Genomic DNA, 17029 nt, shown 5'->3' with positions numbered 1-17029 from the left:
CATAAACTTGGCACCTAAAACACCGTAATGGTTTTGGGACAAAAGCGCTCACGGAATAACTGACTCATCCTTACTTGACTTTATCGAGTCAAGACTGCATCAAAACTCAGCAAGATAGACAGTCTTCTCCGTTTCACAACGCTCTCCACCAGGTTTGCATTGCACCAAACGGCGGGTGTCAGAACCTAACGCCACCCCAGTTAGCGCTCCTTTCAATGACGCCCTGCTCCGGAGAGTAAAGCAAGTCACAGGTCTTTTCACGAGTCCACTTTAAGTTCCTTTCACAGACAGTCCCCAACCCCTTCTCCACCCAACCTGACACCACGTATGGATCAGCCAAAAGGAAAAGATCTCACTCGCACAGAATCATGGGGGGAGGCTCGAACTCCAGTCTTCACCACACCTGTCACCGCAGGTAATTCATCCTCACGCTCGTCACATTCAATTTCTGAGCAACCAGGATATTTTGATGTACTTGATGCCAATCTTCCTCACCATACCGCTTCCCTAAAGTCCTTTCCTTCTTCCTCGCTGTCAATATCCACATCTCCACAATCTTTCCGCTCCATACATTTAAGTCATTTGGCAGATGCTCTTATCCAGAGCGACTTACAGTAGTGAATGCATACATTTCATAATTTTTTTTCTTCTTCATACAGGTCCCCCCTGGGAATCGAACCCACAACCCTGGCGTTGCAAACACCATGCTCTACCAACTGAGCCACACGGGACCATATGCTGTAGTAGCAAACTGTTCAAATGGTTACTGTATCCATGTCGCTTGAACTCAAAAAGCTCTTCACCTCAGTCACGTCAATCGTCAGTTAGCCTAGTAAATGAATGCGTGTTGTCATCTACCGTACTGGAGGCCAATTTACAAAAACAATATCCTCATCACTGGCTTTTTCCAAATACAGGTTTCCCCATTTTATTTGTAGTGCAAAATACTAGAATACACTGGACTACAAACTTGTCCTTCACCTTTATATAACCCTCTATGCACTGATTAAAAAGTTATACAAAGAAAAAGACATAAAAACACAAACCCCTTCACACCGTGCATGCTTGAGTTACAAAAAAAGTGGCGAGTCCTTCATTTAGGAGGGTGTTTTGCTTTTGCCTGATACCTCAGCAAATGGTTACAGTGACTTAGTACAAGGCGTGGAGATGGGTTGCATGGTAGGTCCAGCCCGCCAGCCAGGTAGGTCAGTCAAGCCAGATAGCTGGTACTATCAACGGGTTACATGTTTGGTGAGTAATGCAGGCCATGGAAGAACTGGGACATGTTTAGCTTCCAGGAATGTTGTACAGATCCTTGCAACGTGGGGCCGTGCATTATCATGCTGAAACATGAGGTGATGGCGGTGGATGAATGGCACGACAATGGCCCTCAGGATCTCGTCACGGTATCTCTGTACATTCAAATTGACATCGATAAAATGCAATTGTGTTCATTGTTTGTAGCTTATGCCTGCCCATACCATAACCCCACCACCACTATGGGGCACTCTGTTCACAACGTTGACATCAGTAAACTGCTCACCCACACGACACCGGTTGTGAGGCCTGTTGGACATTCTGCCAAATTCTCTAAAACATTGGTAGAAAAATGAACATTCAATTCTCTGGCAAAAGCTCTGTAGGACATTCCTGCGGTAAGCATGCCAAATTGCACGCTCCTTCAAAACTTGAGACAGCTATGGCATTGCGTTGTCACAAAACTGTACATTTTAGTGGCCTTTTCTTGTCCCCAGGACAAGGTGCACCTTTGTAATGATCATGCACTTTAATCAGCTTCTTGATATGCCACACCTGTCAGGTGGATGGATTGTCTTGGCAAAGAAGAAATATTTACTAACAAAAATGTAAACAAAATTTGTGCAAAACATTTGAGAGATATGCTTTTTGTGCGTATGGAACATTTATGGAATCTTTTATTTCAGCTCATGAAACCAACACTTCACATGTTGCGTTTATATTTTTGTTCAGTAGAGTTGAAGTCCTTTAACTGCATGTTCAATTTGTGATGGTAAATGTCAATTGTAATATATTGCTAATGGACAGTGTCAACAAGTTATACTGCAATTAGACAGTACATTGACAATATATTTGAATAGGGATTTCCATTCACAAAAAGGACAGGTTGAATTGTGCAGGCCATATCTGTGCTAGAACATAGCAGTTCAGTTGGAATGTTGATTTACTACTTTGAAATTAAAAGCCTGACTTCCTGATTCAATACCAAATAAACACATCTACTTAAAGAGTAAAACACTAAGTGAAGTTAAATGTACACACAGTTGAGGTTTCATAGCCTGGTAGATAACATTGCACAGATAGTTACACACTTACAGAGGGTTAGGTACAAGTCATAGAGCGCAGTTTGGGTACCAAAGAGAAGTTCCATGTTTACGCAGATACTGTCAAAGTAATCAGATATATGTAGTGTTCAACAATAGTGTTGTCCTTCACAGGTTCATCTTGAGAAAATGATAGGTAAAATGCACATAAATTCAGTTGTAAATAATTCTGACATTAAAGAGCACACATTGTCTGTTCATTAGCTAGGTAAGTTCCAGTGTCAGTGAACAGAAACATCTATAGTTGAGTGCTTCTGCTGAGAGAAAAGCTACATACCATTGCCATCTTGAAACCTTACTTCCCTCCAGGATTACACAGTAACAACGTCCAGTGTGGCCAGTTTCCCCCCCATATCAATTAAATATGTGAATCAATAACCCCACATTCTGGTTCTCACAAGCACCAGCGTTTCCTACATTCACATCAGTCTAAAGTGGTGTGTGCAACCAATCATAATTCTTAAACACCATGTTTCACTCTTTAGAGGGGAAAAAAATTCAAGTAAAAAAAAAAAAGAACAAAATGTAGTCCATCAGGAAATCTAGTCAATCATTCAAAGAGTAAATTCCCATATTACAGCTTGAAACAAAAGCTTGTTCAATAGCCCGTGTGAATACTACCAGTAAAATGGTCATGACAAAAGAGGACCCATATCTGCAAGTCTTTCAGAGCGTCTGCCATTACATGTGAACACCATACTCCTAACAGGAATTTGATACAAAAGTCCTTCAAAGTAGATTGTTAACAGAGTCAGGGACATTTTTCTAGTCTTTCACAAGGAAATGAACCATTATCAAAAGGGAGGAAGTGCTTTTCTGTACACTGTGTACCCTTGCTGAACATTATTATACAGACTAACACAACTACATAAAATGCGAGGTTCATTTAAAAAAAAAATAATAATAATAAATGACTAGAAAGCTATTCTTCCTGCTCTTCAAAGTATAACTAACAAAACAACTCATAACAAAAGGAGAAAACAAGTAGATGATACAGCTTGAAAGAAAAGTCTAAACACATTCACAGAAATAAAGAGGTCATGACTATGTGTGCAGAGAAAATGTGTTCCTCTCATATCGAAGACGTATTATTGAGCTCTACTAGATGAGGGGTGCCAAACTCATTTTGCCCCGGGCGTCACATTCAGTCTTCAACAACATTTCCTCACCATCAAAATTGGCAAAAAGTGATGCTCCCTGACTGTCAGTTTGATGATTATTAGTGAGCTGGACAGAGTCAATAAACTGTATGAATATAGGTCCATTATCATTTCTACAGTTTCAAACTTGGTTTTCCTCATTGTAAAAGTATATTGAGTTAACCCCCCCCCGCAAAATATCTGGATCCGCACGACACCCCTGTTCTAGCGCTTCACCAGTGTCTCTCACCATGTACATTTAAAAGTGTCAGAGACACAGCACAAGCCAGAATCTCCAAATGACTTGGGCACAAATTAATAAAAATAAAAAAAAATCACTTAAATTCACCATGATCTCTTATTAGTGTTTCCATGTCATAGTAAGAGGATAATATCTATTTAGCCTGACAGTGGGCTGGACAATAAGGGTGAACATATATAAAAGTAGTAGTAGGGGGAAGGTAAAGACCCCTACCCTATTGACAGCAGAAATCATCCCTTTCCATCTCTGTCATCATTGTGGCCTTCCAAAGCATTGATTCTCAATCTAAACCTTAAGAAAACATCAAATACATTAAAGCTAAAAAGAGGCTTGAAAGAAATGGACTGAGTGATAAACATTGTCTAAGAATTCCATGACAAAGGATTAGTCGCTCGGCTTCTTTCTATCCACTTTATGTTCCTTCATTCCAGCTCTCAATTAGACCCATTTCTCTCATCTTTGTTCAAATGAGTCCTGGCAGCTTTGAATGCAGTTAGTAGCTCTGCATCGCTGAAGCTCCAGAAAATCCTGTAACAGATGCCCAGCAGGGGGCAGCAATCTTCACAAAACACCAAGAGGAGAAGTAAAGGCATCAGAGCAGTGAGAGTAGGAGTACGGAAGTAGTGAACACTAAGATATAGACAATGTTTTGCCTCATCTCCACATCCTCCCCCAGATTTGAAATGTCTTATCTGGGCTGGTGGCGGGCTGCGAGGCCTCTCCTGGCGTGCGTGGACTGCCTCTGCTGGGCCAAGAAGGACTGGGCCTGGTTGGACGGACCCGACTGCTCTCCCACCACCTTCTGATGCAGGGCCATACCCTGGGGAGGGAGAGAGAGAGAAATAGAGCCATAAGACATGTAAATGTCTTACTACCAAAAAAAAACAAGACCAATATACAAGTAATTGCAGCACCCATCATGCCAACTGCTCCAATACTATGTAGATTAGGCACATACGGACAGAGATTTATTACTCACCATGTTGTACCAGGCACTTATGATGAGTTTCTCCTCCTGGTCATGTCTGGACCTGCTCTTCTCATAGTCATGCTGCACACAGAGGAGTTGTTCATGCATATGGAGGGTCAGACAACGCACCACTCATCTGCATCTCGTCAGTCAATGGCTCTTACCTCCAGGTGCTGGATCTTCCGGTCTCTCTCAGTCAACTGGTTCTTGAGGGCCTGAACATCAGGAGACACAGTCAGAGGCGGCTGCTTGGGGTCCAGAGTCTTGATCACCTGCACAATGAACACACACATACTTGGTGCAGAAATTCTCAACTATGTCACAATGTGCATGACAATCTTTGATGATATCTGCAACTCAGATTTAAGGCGGCGGCCAAGCACCGTTGTGCTGTATGGATGAGTTTAGTGTCAGGCAGTGTTGACTGACCGTCCTGGCCTTCTCCACATAGCGCTTGTAGCGTTCCTCCATCAGCTTCATGTCCTCATCCTTCTTCTTCAGGATCTCCTGCAGCTCATCGATCTTCTTCGCCACTGACAGGAGGGAGGTTGAAGAGGAAATATTAAACGGCATTTTCAGAGCTTGAAAGTGCTCTTAAATTGATACTATTTGATAGCACTGCTCCCAAGGGCAGGAAATAAGAGGCTGCTTACTGTTGCCGTCCGCTTTGGGCTCCAGGTCATCAATGACCTCCCTCTTCTTCTGCAGGTCTGAGTGGGCCTCATGGAGCTTCTCCCTGGGACGAGGACAGAGGAAAAGCATGGAGGAGCCGGACGTGCAAGAATCTACAGAGCAGTAATAATACTCCCTTCACAGGTGCAGTGTACAAACATCAGTGATAATAGTACTCACAGGTGCTCCTCAAGCTTCTTCTTCAGCAGGGAGGACTGAACGGGGAGGAAAAAAGTCAGTCAACACTCAAACTACTGAGAAACAGACTTCTGTCAGACAGAGACAAATAATAAGCATAATACACAACTGAAGTAGTCAAAGTCAAATCAGAGCCCAGGCAGGGCTGGGCCGTACTTACGATGGCCTGATTGGCCGAATGTCGGTCGGAGGGGGCAGGCGGAGAGACACAGAGGGGTAGGCGTTAATGGTGAATCAACACAGCAAACAAGGGTTAAAGTTCCCACACAAAATCTCAGAGAGCAGTCACAGGCAGGCAGTCAACGGAGGGGAAAGAAGGATACAATCTACAACAGTCCTCAAGGACTATATTGAGGTCTAGGTCTCTTTCCAGTTATAATGACTACAAAATAACAAATGATAAATTTTTTTTAAAAAAAACACATTTGAACTAAGACCCATAGATGGTCAACCGATTAAGAGAGATTGGTCCTTTCCATTCCTATACATTTTCAGCATACTGTCGTCATTGATGGGAGAGGACTGGGTCCACTCAGTGATTGGTATGGACAAGGTAACAGGAGTAAGAGGATGTTAGAGGAGGAGGAGGAGTGAATGAGGAGGGTCTGTCTCTACACTCACATCCTCAGCCTTGCTGCCCTGCTCCTGTAGAGCCTTCTGGAGATCCTCCACCTGGGACCGCAGCTCAGAGATCTGCTGCTGGTTCAACCTGGAAGGATGAGAGAGAACAAATAAGAAAAGTAGGAGGGAGAGAAGGGGAAAGGAAGAGAGAATGAGGAAATTCGATTAAGCTGGTTTTGATGAGTGAGTGGGAGAGGCTGGCGATGCATACAATGTCACATCAGCTGCTGCATTAGTCCATTCTAGCGGTGTCCCGCCCACCCACTCCCCTCTCTGTGTGTTGTGGTTCATTAGGGGAAGACTGAGCCACTTCAGGCATACTCATACTTCACAGCTCGGGATGCTCTCCTCCTCCTGCTGCTGAAGATGCCTGCCTGCCTCCCACACTCTGGACCCATCGTCACACACACGATCCACTCAGAAAAACCGCCCACACACACACACACACACACACACACACGCTGTACGGACAGCCGGGGGACAATCTGGCCCATTGCTGTCCATCCTCCGCTCCAGCCCACACAACACAACTCAACACACAGACCAGAGAGTGAGCTGACATTTCACTAAATCGCTCCTCCGTTTAGCCAAATGTGAAACTCAAACAGAAACTCTGGCAATATATACTGTGACTAACAGTGTCACTGACTGACCTTGATACAATCAAATCACAATGTGCGTAACTAAAAACACTGCAGTGTTATTCGTATAGAACATATCTTTTATTTTACGCATGTCTACACACACACACACCTGTTTTGTGTCTCCAGGGTGTTCTGGCTGCGTTGAGACTCCTCCAGCTGACCCTGTACCTCCACCAGTCTCTGTCTGTAGCTCTCCTCCTGGACACACAGCATCTTGTTCTCACTCTGCAGACGCACCACCGTCTCCCTGTGGAGGAAGCAGAAGGGATGAGGTCAAAGAGAGAAGGCAGGGAAGTGGGGCAGAGAGGCACAGGTCTGTACACTACGCACCAACAGAAGTATTCAACGCCGCCTCAGCCAATTTAACAGCAGTGCCATCTGACGGGGAGCCATTCTATTCATGGAGCCAATGGCACATTCTGGTTCTAAAAATAGTGTGGCTGAGGAATAAGACCTTTGCCATTTATCACAGCTGAACACTATGTTTGGGCAGATCCAGATTTCCATATCGTTCCTGAACCATACCGGGGTTACGGCATTAACGGCAATGCACAAAGGGCATCACTTCTGTTCAAACGCTTACAAATGCTATGAAAGTACTAGCAAATTCCCATAGCGGACGTTAGCTAAATGCTAACAAGCGCAAGCGAACATAAACTAAAAGCGAAGACAGTTCTATAACTTTATGAGCTGGGTTCTATCTCAAAAGGCTACTCACACTTAATCTAGGAGGGGATTGATTGTCTCTGCTGTAACCAAGAAGCTTGATCTTGCAAGCTAGCCACCTATAGCTAGCGGGTTAGCAAACCAAATGCATAGCTGGAGAAAATGTATTTGGAATTAAAATAGTTAATGTATAGCTATATTTAGCTGGCAAACAGTAGTGAATTTCAAGTGTAACTTGATCAGCTCTTGTACTGCTCGACAGTGGACGTCACGAAACTTCAGTTTGCACCACATGCTCGTAGTAAACAAATATACCATGTGACTGACTCAACTGAATTGTAGTTTAAAAAAAAAAAAAAAAACATTTCTAAATACCCCGGTACCGCCCAAGTCTACAGTTGAAAATGAGCAATTGAATTCTGACACCCCTGTATGTCTATTGATAGCTTCATCTGTTAGGTCAGATAACACCCATCTTCACACACTCTCACATACTTGAACTCTGTGGGCATCATCTCGGAGGCCAGGTTTCCCACTGTGCCAGAGTCCTCACATAATCCACCTGAAGGGGAGAGAGAGAGCCAAGATGTCAGGGGGAAATATCTCACATTTGTTTTGACAGTAGTCTTATCAACTGCCACAAAAAGGTCAAACAATCCCCCTCTACCATCTTGTCATTCAGTAAAACTGAGGCTGAAGATTCAGGATGTTAGTTGTGTCCATTGGACTCACCTGGTTGATTGAGGCCCTTCTGTTGGACCTGTGCACATCTAAGCTCATCATTGGTTTCCCGCAGTGTGTCTCGCTCTGAGATCAAACGCTGGAAAACACATTGGGATAACGTGGGGATTAGACTGCACTCAATCTGATCCTACTAGAAGTGTTCAAAGTGACTGCCTCAGAATTTCAGAGATTTTAAATCCACATCCACTTTGACATCATGCCCTTTTAAGTAATACATCTTAGTCTGGAGAAGAGTTGTCCCAGGCCATCCTCTCTCACCTCTTTCTCCTTAAGCAGGGCGTCATACTTGTCCTGAAGGTTCTTGTACTCAAACTGCCACTTCTCAGCCTTCAGTGCCTCTGACGAATGCTTGGTGTGAAGCTCATGGACCTGACAGCAGGGAGGAAAACACATTCAGGGTCTGAAGAGAGTTCATAGCATCCTATGTCATACACACATCCATCTCCACACCTTTGTTAACCCTCCCCCATTCTCTAGCCCTCTCTGCCCACCTGTCTCTTGTAGGTGTCCAGCTGGGTTCGGACTGAGTTGGCCCTGCGCAGCTCCTCCTCCAGCTCACATGTGCGCTGCATGTAGACAGTGTTGCGCTCCTCCAGCAGACGCACCTGTCTGCGCAGGTCCCCCAGGTCCTCCAGCTTACGCTTGTACGTCTCCACCAGCGCCTCCAGCCGGCTCACCCGGTCAGACGAATGCCTGTGGGAGGGGAGAGGGTGAGATGGGGGAGCTGTTTTGAGGACGTGGCAGGAAGGAAAGGAGAGAAGGATAGGAGGCCATAGACTACTGAGAGGCTGCTCTCCCCCTGGGCTCACCGGAGGATGTCCATCTCATCTTTGAGAGTCTGGGCCTCCTGGGCGAGGCTGGTCAGTTCATCGTTACGGTGAGTGAGGTCCAAAACGTCACGCTCCAGAATCTCCCCGCGCACACGCATGTCATCTCGGCTGTTCTCTAGTCTGTGTCACAAACAGAAAATGATAAATTAATTGTATCAAAAGAGTACAGGCACAGAGTAGAATGCATTTAGTTTGGAAGTCGGCATTGAGGGTATGACTCTGACCTGTAGTTCTCCTCCTGTAGCTGCTCCATCTGGCTCTGCAGCAGCAGCAGCTTCTTGCCAGTGATGGTGGTGGAAGCATCCTGTGGGTCACTGAGGCTGAGCTTCTCCCTCAGGGACTGTGTCTCCACCTGCAGGGACGACTTCTCCTCCAGGACGGCTGCCAACTGAGGACCAAACACAGACAGAGTCAGGGGTGGAGAGGGCAGAGAGAGAACCAGAGGAAGTGGCATGAAACCAAGGCTAGAGAGAGGGAGGAGACCTAGAGACAAATGAACAAACAGTCACACATTGAGCCATAGAAAGTGCTGAGCACAGAAAAAGGACACACTTCAAAATGCAGAACACCGCCAAAAAACAAATTTACTCATGAAAATGCTGAACACAAATGAGACACTCCACAAGTGCTAAAGAAAACAGAGCCACACTCACATATCCAGTAACAGACACTGTACATTGCTTGCAACACATGCAATGTTTTTCCATGAGGGTTGGTGGTAACTTCACATGCACAAACATCAAAGCAGTTAGTCAGCTGGTCTGCTATGTTCTCAGTCAGGTGGGCCACTTTCTCAATGGAGCAGTTGTAAGCATTACCCCTCAAGGAGGTGAATAGAAAAACAGATGTCTGAGTCAGTCTGACTAACAGTTACAATGTGGGGAGACTGGAGAGTGGGCTCAGAAAGGGATTGATTAAGGACTCAAGCTAGTGAGGCTTGATGAAAGATGAACTATCCTTGGGCTTATCACAGACAAGAATGTTGGTTGGTGTTTTAGGGTAAAATGTCCACCCTGAATATGTTTATGTGGGTTAGGCAAGCAGGCATGCCAATATTAAAAGGGGGGGGTCTATTACTTACCTGTTGGACATCTTTCCAGTTTGAGCACAGCAAAACTCTACACTGAACTTTAAGGACAAATGGCTTGCTTTAGCATCATACCAGGGAGAAAGTAAAGAACTACAAACTACTGAGAATTTCTTAATGTGTTGAATGTTAACATACTAAGAAATATGCTGAATACATAACAGTGGTAATTGCCTTCTAATCCTAAATACTATACAATGTAATTATTGGGGATCAATGACTTAAGTCTTTGTACCCAATGACATTGCCTAATCAGAGGCAGCATTAGCAGCACAGTTCGCACTGTTTCATGGAGAATAATAGAGGATTCTAGTACCCAAAAGCCCATTTTAGCATGTGCAGCGCCATTGAGAACTTTCACCATTTTGAAGTAGTCAACTGGGTGGGGCTTCCTATTGGTTAAGGAAGGATCACAAAATTCCATTCAGGACATCAGGAAGGATCAGCCAATTAATCATTTGTGAGCAAACATTCCATAACTGCAGAGGTGGCAGTACATCGCAAACCTTGGCTTTATACCTGTTCAAACAACACACTCCAGGTGGCAGTATGCACCCTTTAAGTTTGTTTACCAACTCAGAAGTAGTAGAAGAAAATGTACAACTTCAAAATCAGTGGAGGCTGGTGGGAGGAGCTATAGAGGACAGACTCATAATGTCTAGAATGGAATAAATGGAACGGTATCAAACATACGGAAACCACATGTTTGACTCCGTTCCTTTAATTCCATAACAGCCATTACAATGAGCCTGTCCTCCTATAGCTCCTCCCACCAGCCTCCACTGATCAAGATGGAGATGGCCTCAATGGCGCTGCCCGTGCACTCACAGAAGCCATAATGGGACAGATACAAAGAAGAGTCCTCTATCACTCTCTATGCACCGTTTACACAACAAACCATCAGGGGGAATCAGTCAGACTGGACAACAATCTTCAGCCAAGCGAATAAATAGGGTCACTTCACTCATGGCAAAGAGCTGCAGATACACACTCAACATGCTAACTAACAAACAGTCCTCTCTGCCCACCTGGTGCTCCAGGTCCCGACAGCGCTGGCCCAGATCCTCCTTTGCCTCCACCTCCTCACTGAGAAAATAATACTTCCTGGACTGCAGACACGGAGAGAAGCACAAGGGAGGATATAGACAGCACAGTGGGAGGTAGAGAACGAGAGAGATACCACAAAAGACATGTAAATGAGACGGCAATTGAAGAATAGCGATAAAACCAGCTTGCAGGGGAGTGAAAGTTTAATGTATTCAGAGAAGCAGTGTAAGAAGAGAGCGGGTCCCACCTGGTAGTCAAAATCCCCGTAGGTCTCAGGACTTCCAGGAACAGTTGGCTCTTTAGCTAGGAGCTACACCACAACAACACAGTCAATTGCTGTTTCAAACTCCAGAAAGACAGATCACGTGGTGAAACCCATTGTCAATATAGAGGTAAGCAGGACAATAAGTGAGCTATTGCCTGTTTTATAGTGTATATTGCTGTTAAATACAGAAAGGTTTCAGGGAGCAAAGAATTGTGCTTGTAGGTGCAATCTCACAAGAGGACAGACAGATCTACAAAGAGGATAATATCCAAGACTGATCTCTCACCTCCTGAATGGCTGTCATGACAACGTGCTGGACAGACTCCTCTAGGGTCATTATCTGCTGGATTTGCTCTATGAGAAAACAACATGGAGGAGTCCACTGAATATCACATCCACATCTGACAGCCAGACACTCAAACACACCGCTTTACACACAGTGCAACAGTTTGAGTAAAACTCGGTTTTATCATAATCTGTATACAGTACATGGTTGAAGCTTTGTAGGAATGAACCAGTGAATGCTCAGTTTATCAACTTGTGATAGTCAGGTGATTGCATTAATCCTGCATTTTCTCCATAGGTGACTTCCTGTTACCCAGCATTGCCTCCTCTATCCCAGCTAGCTCACCTTGCTTCTTCTCACAGCTGACAGCACAGCCAAGCACCAACTGCACCAGTTTGCCAAGTTCAGTCACATCTCCAAACTCCCCAATCAGATTGATGTCTGGCAGGTGCTCGTCTGCTACCTGGTGGCCAAGTACCTGTTCATGGAGGGATGGAGACAATGGGGGATTGTGAGAAAATATACAGTTGAAGTCAGAAGTTCACATACACCTTAGCCAAATACATTTAAACTCAGTTTCACAATTCCTGACATTTAATCCTAATAACAATTCCCTGTCTTAGGTCAGTTAGGATCACCACTTTATTTTAAGAATGTGAAATGTCAGAATAATAGTAGAGAATGATTTATTTCAGCTTTTATTTCTTTCATCACATTCCCGGTGGGTCATAAGTTTACATACACTCAATTAGTATTTGGTAGCATTGCCTTTAAATTGTTTAACTTGGGTCAAACGTTTTGGGTAGCCTTCCACAAGTTAGTTGAATTTTCTCCCATTCCTCTTGACAGAGCTGGTGTAACTGAGTCAGGTTTGTAGGCCTCCTTGCACACACACTTTTTCAGTTCTGCTCACAAATGTTCTATAGGCTTGAGGTCAGGGCTTTGTGATGGCCACTCAAATACCTTGACTTTGTTGTCCTTAAGCCATTTTGCCACAACTTCGGAAGCATGCTTGGGGTCATTGATCATTTGGAAGGCCCATTTGCGACCAAGCTTTAACTTCCTGACTGATGTCTTGAGATGTTGCTTCAATATATCCACATAATTTTACTTCCTCATCATGCCATCTATTTTGTGAAGTGCACCAGTCTCTCATGCAGCAAAGCACCCCCACAACATGACGCTGCCACCCCCGTGCTTCACGGTTGGGATGGTGTTCTTCGGCTTGCAAGCGTCCCCCTTTTTCCTCCAAACATAACGATGGTCATTATGGCAAAACGGTTCTATTTTTGTTTCATCAGACCAGAGGAAATTTCTCCAAAAAGTATGATCTTTGTCCCCATGTGTAGTTGCAAACCGTAGTCTGGCTTTTTTTTAAAGGCTGTTTTAGAGCAGTTGCTTCTTCCTTGCTGAGTGGCCTTTCAGGTTATGTCGATATAAGACTTGTTTTACTGTGGATATAGATATTTTGTACCTGTTTTCTCCAGCATCTTCACAAGGTCCTTTGCTGTTGTTCTGGGATGGATTTGCACATCTCGCACGTTCATCTCTAGGAGACAGAACACGTCTCCTTCCTGAGAGGTATGATGGCTGCGTGGTCCCATGGTGTTTATACTTGCGTACTATTGTTTGTACACATGAACGTGGTACCTTCAAGCGTTCGGAAATTACTCCCAAGGATGAACCAGACTTGTGGAGGTCTACAATTGTGGCTGATTTCTTTTGATTTTCCCATAATGTCAAGCAAAGAGGCACTGAGTTTGAAGGTAGGCCTTGAAATACATCCACAGGTACACCTCCAATTGACTGAAATTATGTCAATAAGCCTATCAGAAGCTTCTAAAGCCATGACATCATTTTCTGGAATTTTCCAAGCTGTTTAAAGGCACAGTCAAATTAGTACATGTAAACCTCTGACCCACTGGAATTGTGATACAGTGAATTATAAGTGAAATAATCTGTCTGTAAATAATTGTTGGGAAAATTACTTGTGTCATGCACAAAGTAGATGTCCTAACCGACTTGCCAAAACTATAGTTTGTTTACAAGAAATTTGTGGAGTGGCTGAAAAACAAGTTAATGACTCCAACCTAAGTGTATATAAACTTCTGACTTCAACTGTATGCATTGAGCAATGACATTTCAAATGGACTAAGACAGGTGCAAACACTGAGGAACAAGGAGGAGATTGAGCTCTTAAAAGAAATGCAAGAAACATGCATATACCATCCATCCCTTCCTTCCTTCTGATCTTTAATGAGGAAAAGCCTTTACTCACATCATGGTAATACTCAAGCATGCTCTGAAGAATCTTCTTCAGGTTGCTGACCTGGAGGAAAATTAAATAAATCTGAGCTGGAGGATACAGGCATCTTTGCCTTGGTGAAAATACACCATCTTTAAACAGTGAGGCCAGTGGTCACTCTAGGTTGCCTAGGTGACAACCTAGAGGCACTGTGTCATATCCTTATGTCTCATACTGTACCTTGAGGCGCCAGTTGGCCTCACTCTCCTCCTTGATCCTGCCCAGCCATGCCTCATTAAACCAGGAGGGGTCTCTGTTAACAAGATGAAACACTTAACAAGACATATTCTAGGGACATACAATACACAGGAAGCCACAGGGCAGAGTATTTCTAAACTGGAAACTGCAAACTCCCTAATATGTGACACTCAATGAATGTCACAACAAGCAAGCAATCATTGGAAACTTGCCTGAGGCTTGAGTTATCATATAAAAAAAAACAGGCATCATAGAATTGCCATTACCCAATTCAACTAACCTTCAGATAAAAGCACTGCTTGTTTCCAGTTCGACACAAAAACAGATACATTTCTGTGTGTGCATGTGTGGACAGAAAGGCACACAAATACTATAGCAGATGAGGTAAGAAGGTAATTTGGCTTGGACAGACAGTACACTAAAATGGACAGGCCCTTACACAAAATCCCACCTGGGCACAATCTGCCAGACCCAGGCCTTGAGAAATATAGACCTATTCCCTATCAAGCATAGGAATAGAAATAAAACAGACAAACAGCCCATCCTCTAACTTTACAAAAAGGCTTTTGAATAGATGATTGAATTTGCTCTAATCAGGCTCTATTCAAAGTAGTTAAAGGCCAAAAACAAAAATGTCAGTGTGCAACTGATAAGCAAATCGGTCTGTGAATTGAGAATGACTGGGATTGAATGGACTCCACAAATCTCTTACTATTGCCATTTGCCACTGTGACAGGGTAATGGGATCTGCAAGTAAGGACCTTTTGCCGCGTTCACATGCTAGTTCGAACTAGGCATTTCGGAAATGTCCAACTTGCTCAATGGTTGCAGTTATACACGTGCCGCGTTCATTGAATCAGCAAGTCGGACATTTCTGAGTTTCCTAGTTCCGACTAGCATGTGAAGACGGCATAAATCTCCTAGATTTCCTAAGCTTAGCTGGTGTCTACTCGTGTTAACCCACCACCACCATTATCACTAACCTCAAAACACAAAATAAAAATGTTTTGCCCTTACATCCTGTGTAGAACGTGTGCAATAGCCACTCCGCTCGTCAGGTCCTGCTTAGTGGTGCATGAGGGCACCTGAAATGTCTGTAGCTGGAAGGGTTGGACATGAGGAATGAGAAGAAAATGTGTTAGTGTGTCATTTATTCTATTTCACATGACAATCAATTAGAAATCAAATGATCGAGAAGAGGAACAATGCAAATGCTATTGCCAACACGTTGGACAAATTGCTTGCTGTTTTAGGATGGGTATCTATTAAGCACTGTGTGACAACTGTTAATAAAAAAGGGCTTTATAAAATACTGACTGTGCCGTCTAGAAGTGCTGGAAAGCCATTCTACTTATGTGTTGTACAGCTAAAGTGTTTGCTAACCACTAAATGATAGACCTCAGCTAGCTACTTCGCTGGCAAGTTGTTTGTAATGCAAGTTAAGAGATCATTCCACATTTCTAGCCAATTTTAAAATAGCCTAAACAACCTATATTTGGAGGGTTCATGGCTGAGTTTTTCAACTATGTACCATCTCAATGGTACATATCGTGGAGTTGGGAAACTCAGAGGCTAGCTAGGAGAGTGACACTGGCTTGCTGGGGCTTGGCTAGACCTTTGTACTGATTGCATAAGATGGTGGCTAACTCAGTTGCTGGCATTACATTTCTGATGTGGACAGTAGACCATCAAAACAATTTAGCTAGTTAGTTAGCTAGCTTTATTTGACAGTGACAGCTAGTTAATGATGTTATTTTTATTTGAGCTGGTTCAAGGCACTATTAACGATTCAATGCCTAACTACATTTAATTGTAAAAAAAAAAAAGTATTTTCATTTAGCTACATTTCACTGCTAGCGAAAGGTCGCTTTGGATGACGACTAAGTCTGGCTAGCAAGATATCCCATTTACCCAACTTGGCATTCATATTTAACTTTGTAAAACTTACCCAATTTAGTAACGAATCGCATAGTTTTGCTTTATCCAGACTCATTTTGGTTTGTCTAACCGATACTCTGCAGTTAACACCCTAGCAATCGAGACTTTCAGCTGAAAATTTGTTTTTAGCTTGCACTATCACGTCAACAAACCTTGGCCTCCTGTTAGCTAGCTTAACTTTCGCGTTTTAGCTCCATAAACTATCCGAGTGAGCCTCCGTAGTAAGACCATTGTCATGGCAACAGATGACCGTATTTCATGTGTTGTTGTCACAGAGTTTCTAAACCCAGAGACTTCCGGAACGAAGCAGACCAGGCCGGGGTTTGGTGTTTGAGAAGTCAATGAGAGAAGTAGCAAATTCTTCCTTCGTTGTTAGTTTTATCGAAATCGTAAGGCACAACCTAGATTCGAGATAATGTACTAAGTATCTGAACATGTTATTACTCCAACCTCGTGAAAGTGACAAAATGACACGTTTTTAGTTATTGCACATGCGCAGTTTGGCGCGAGACAACCGTTACACCCGATTACGTGATTTTGCGCATGAGCAGTTTCCGCGTTCGTTTGCTAATTGGAACATGGAAACTCCAATATTTCCAACACACTGATTCGTTGAACGCGGCACGTGTATAACTCCAACCAGTTAGGAGGTTGGACATCACCGAGTTTCCTAGTTCCGACAAACGCTTGAACGCGGCACCATCTGGCCAACGTCGCCATGACATCGCCTACAAGCGTGATAAGGGAATTATATTGGGGAAGCAGTTTCTGCCTATCTTCATACTGTACTGTCTTTG

At 43.7% G+C, this 17029-nt stretch overlaps 1 protein-coding gene across 2 annotated transcripts; it reads right to left on the bottom strand.

The window, feature by feature from the left end:
• Nucleotides 1-898: 898 nt before the first annotated feature.
• Nucleotides 899-16707, bottom strand: LOC106607036 (protein Hook homolog 2). 2 transcript variants are annotated; one of them, XM_014203594.2, is made up of 23 exons: nt 16243-16707; nt 15312-15394; nt 14277-14349; nt 14070-14120; nt 12137-12269; nt 11792-11859; nt 11488-11550; nt 11222-11302; nt 9331-9494; nt 9086-9226; nt 8768-8969; nt 8535-8645; nt 8265-8352; nt 8028-8094; nt 6976-7113; nt 6223-6310; nt 5762-5767; nt 5584-5618; nt 5385-5467; nt 5161-5264; nt 4896-5003; nt 4741-4812; nt 899-4581 (listed from the first exon to the last, which is right to left on the bottom strand). In XM_014203594.2, exons 1-23 carry the CDS (start codon nt 16285-16287, stop codon nt 4450-4452), a joined length of 2136 nt encoding a protein of 711 aa, XP_014059069.2. In that variant the 5' UTR covers nt 16288-16707; the 3' UTR covers nt 899-4449. The 2 variants fall into 2 exon arrangements, with proteins under 2 accessions (XP_014059069.2, XP_014059071.2); XM_014203596.2 differs by lacking the exon at nt 5762-5767.
• Nucleotides 16708-17029: the final 322 nt, after the last annotated feature.

The sequence above is a fragment of the Salmo salar genome, chromosome ssa06 (assembly GCF_905237065.1).
Source record: "Salmo salar chromosome ssa06, Ssal_v3.1, whole genome shotgun sequence".
NCBI lineage: Eukaryota > Metazoa > Chordata > Actinopteri > Salmoniformes > Salmonidae > Salmo > Salmo salar.
The sequence above is the reverse complement of the archived record's forward strand: the minus strand, read 5'-3'. Positions and strand labels throughout refer to the sequence as shown.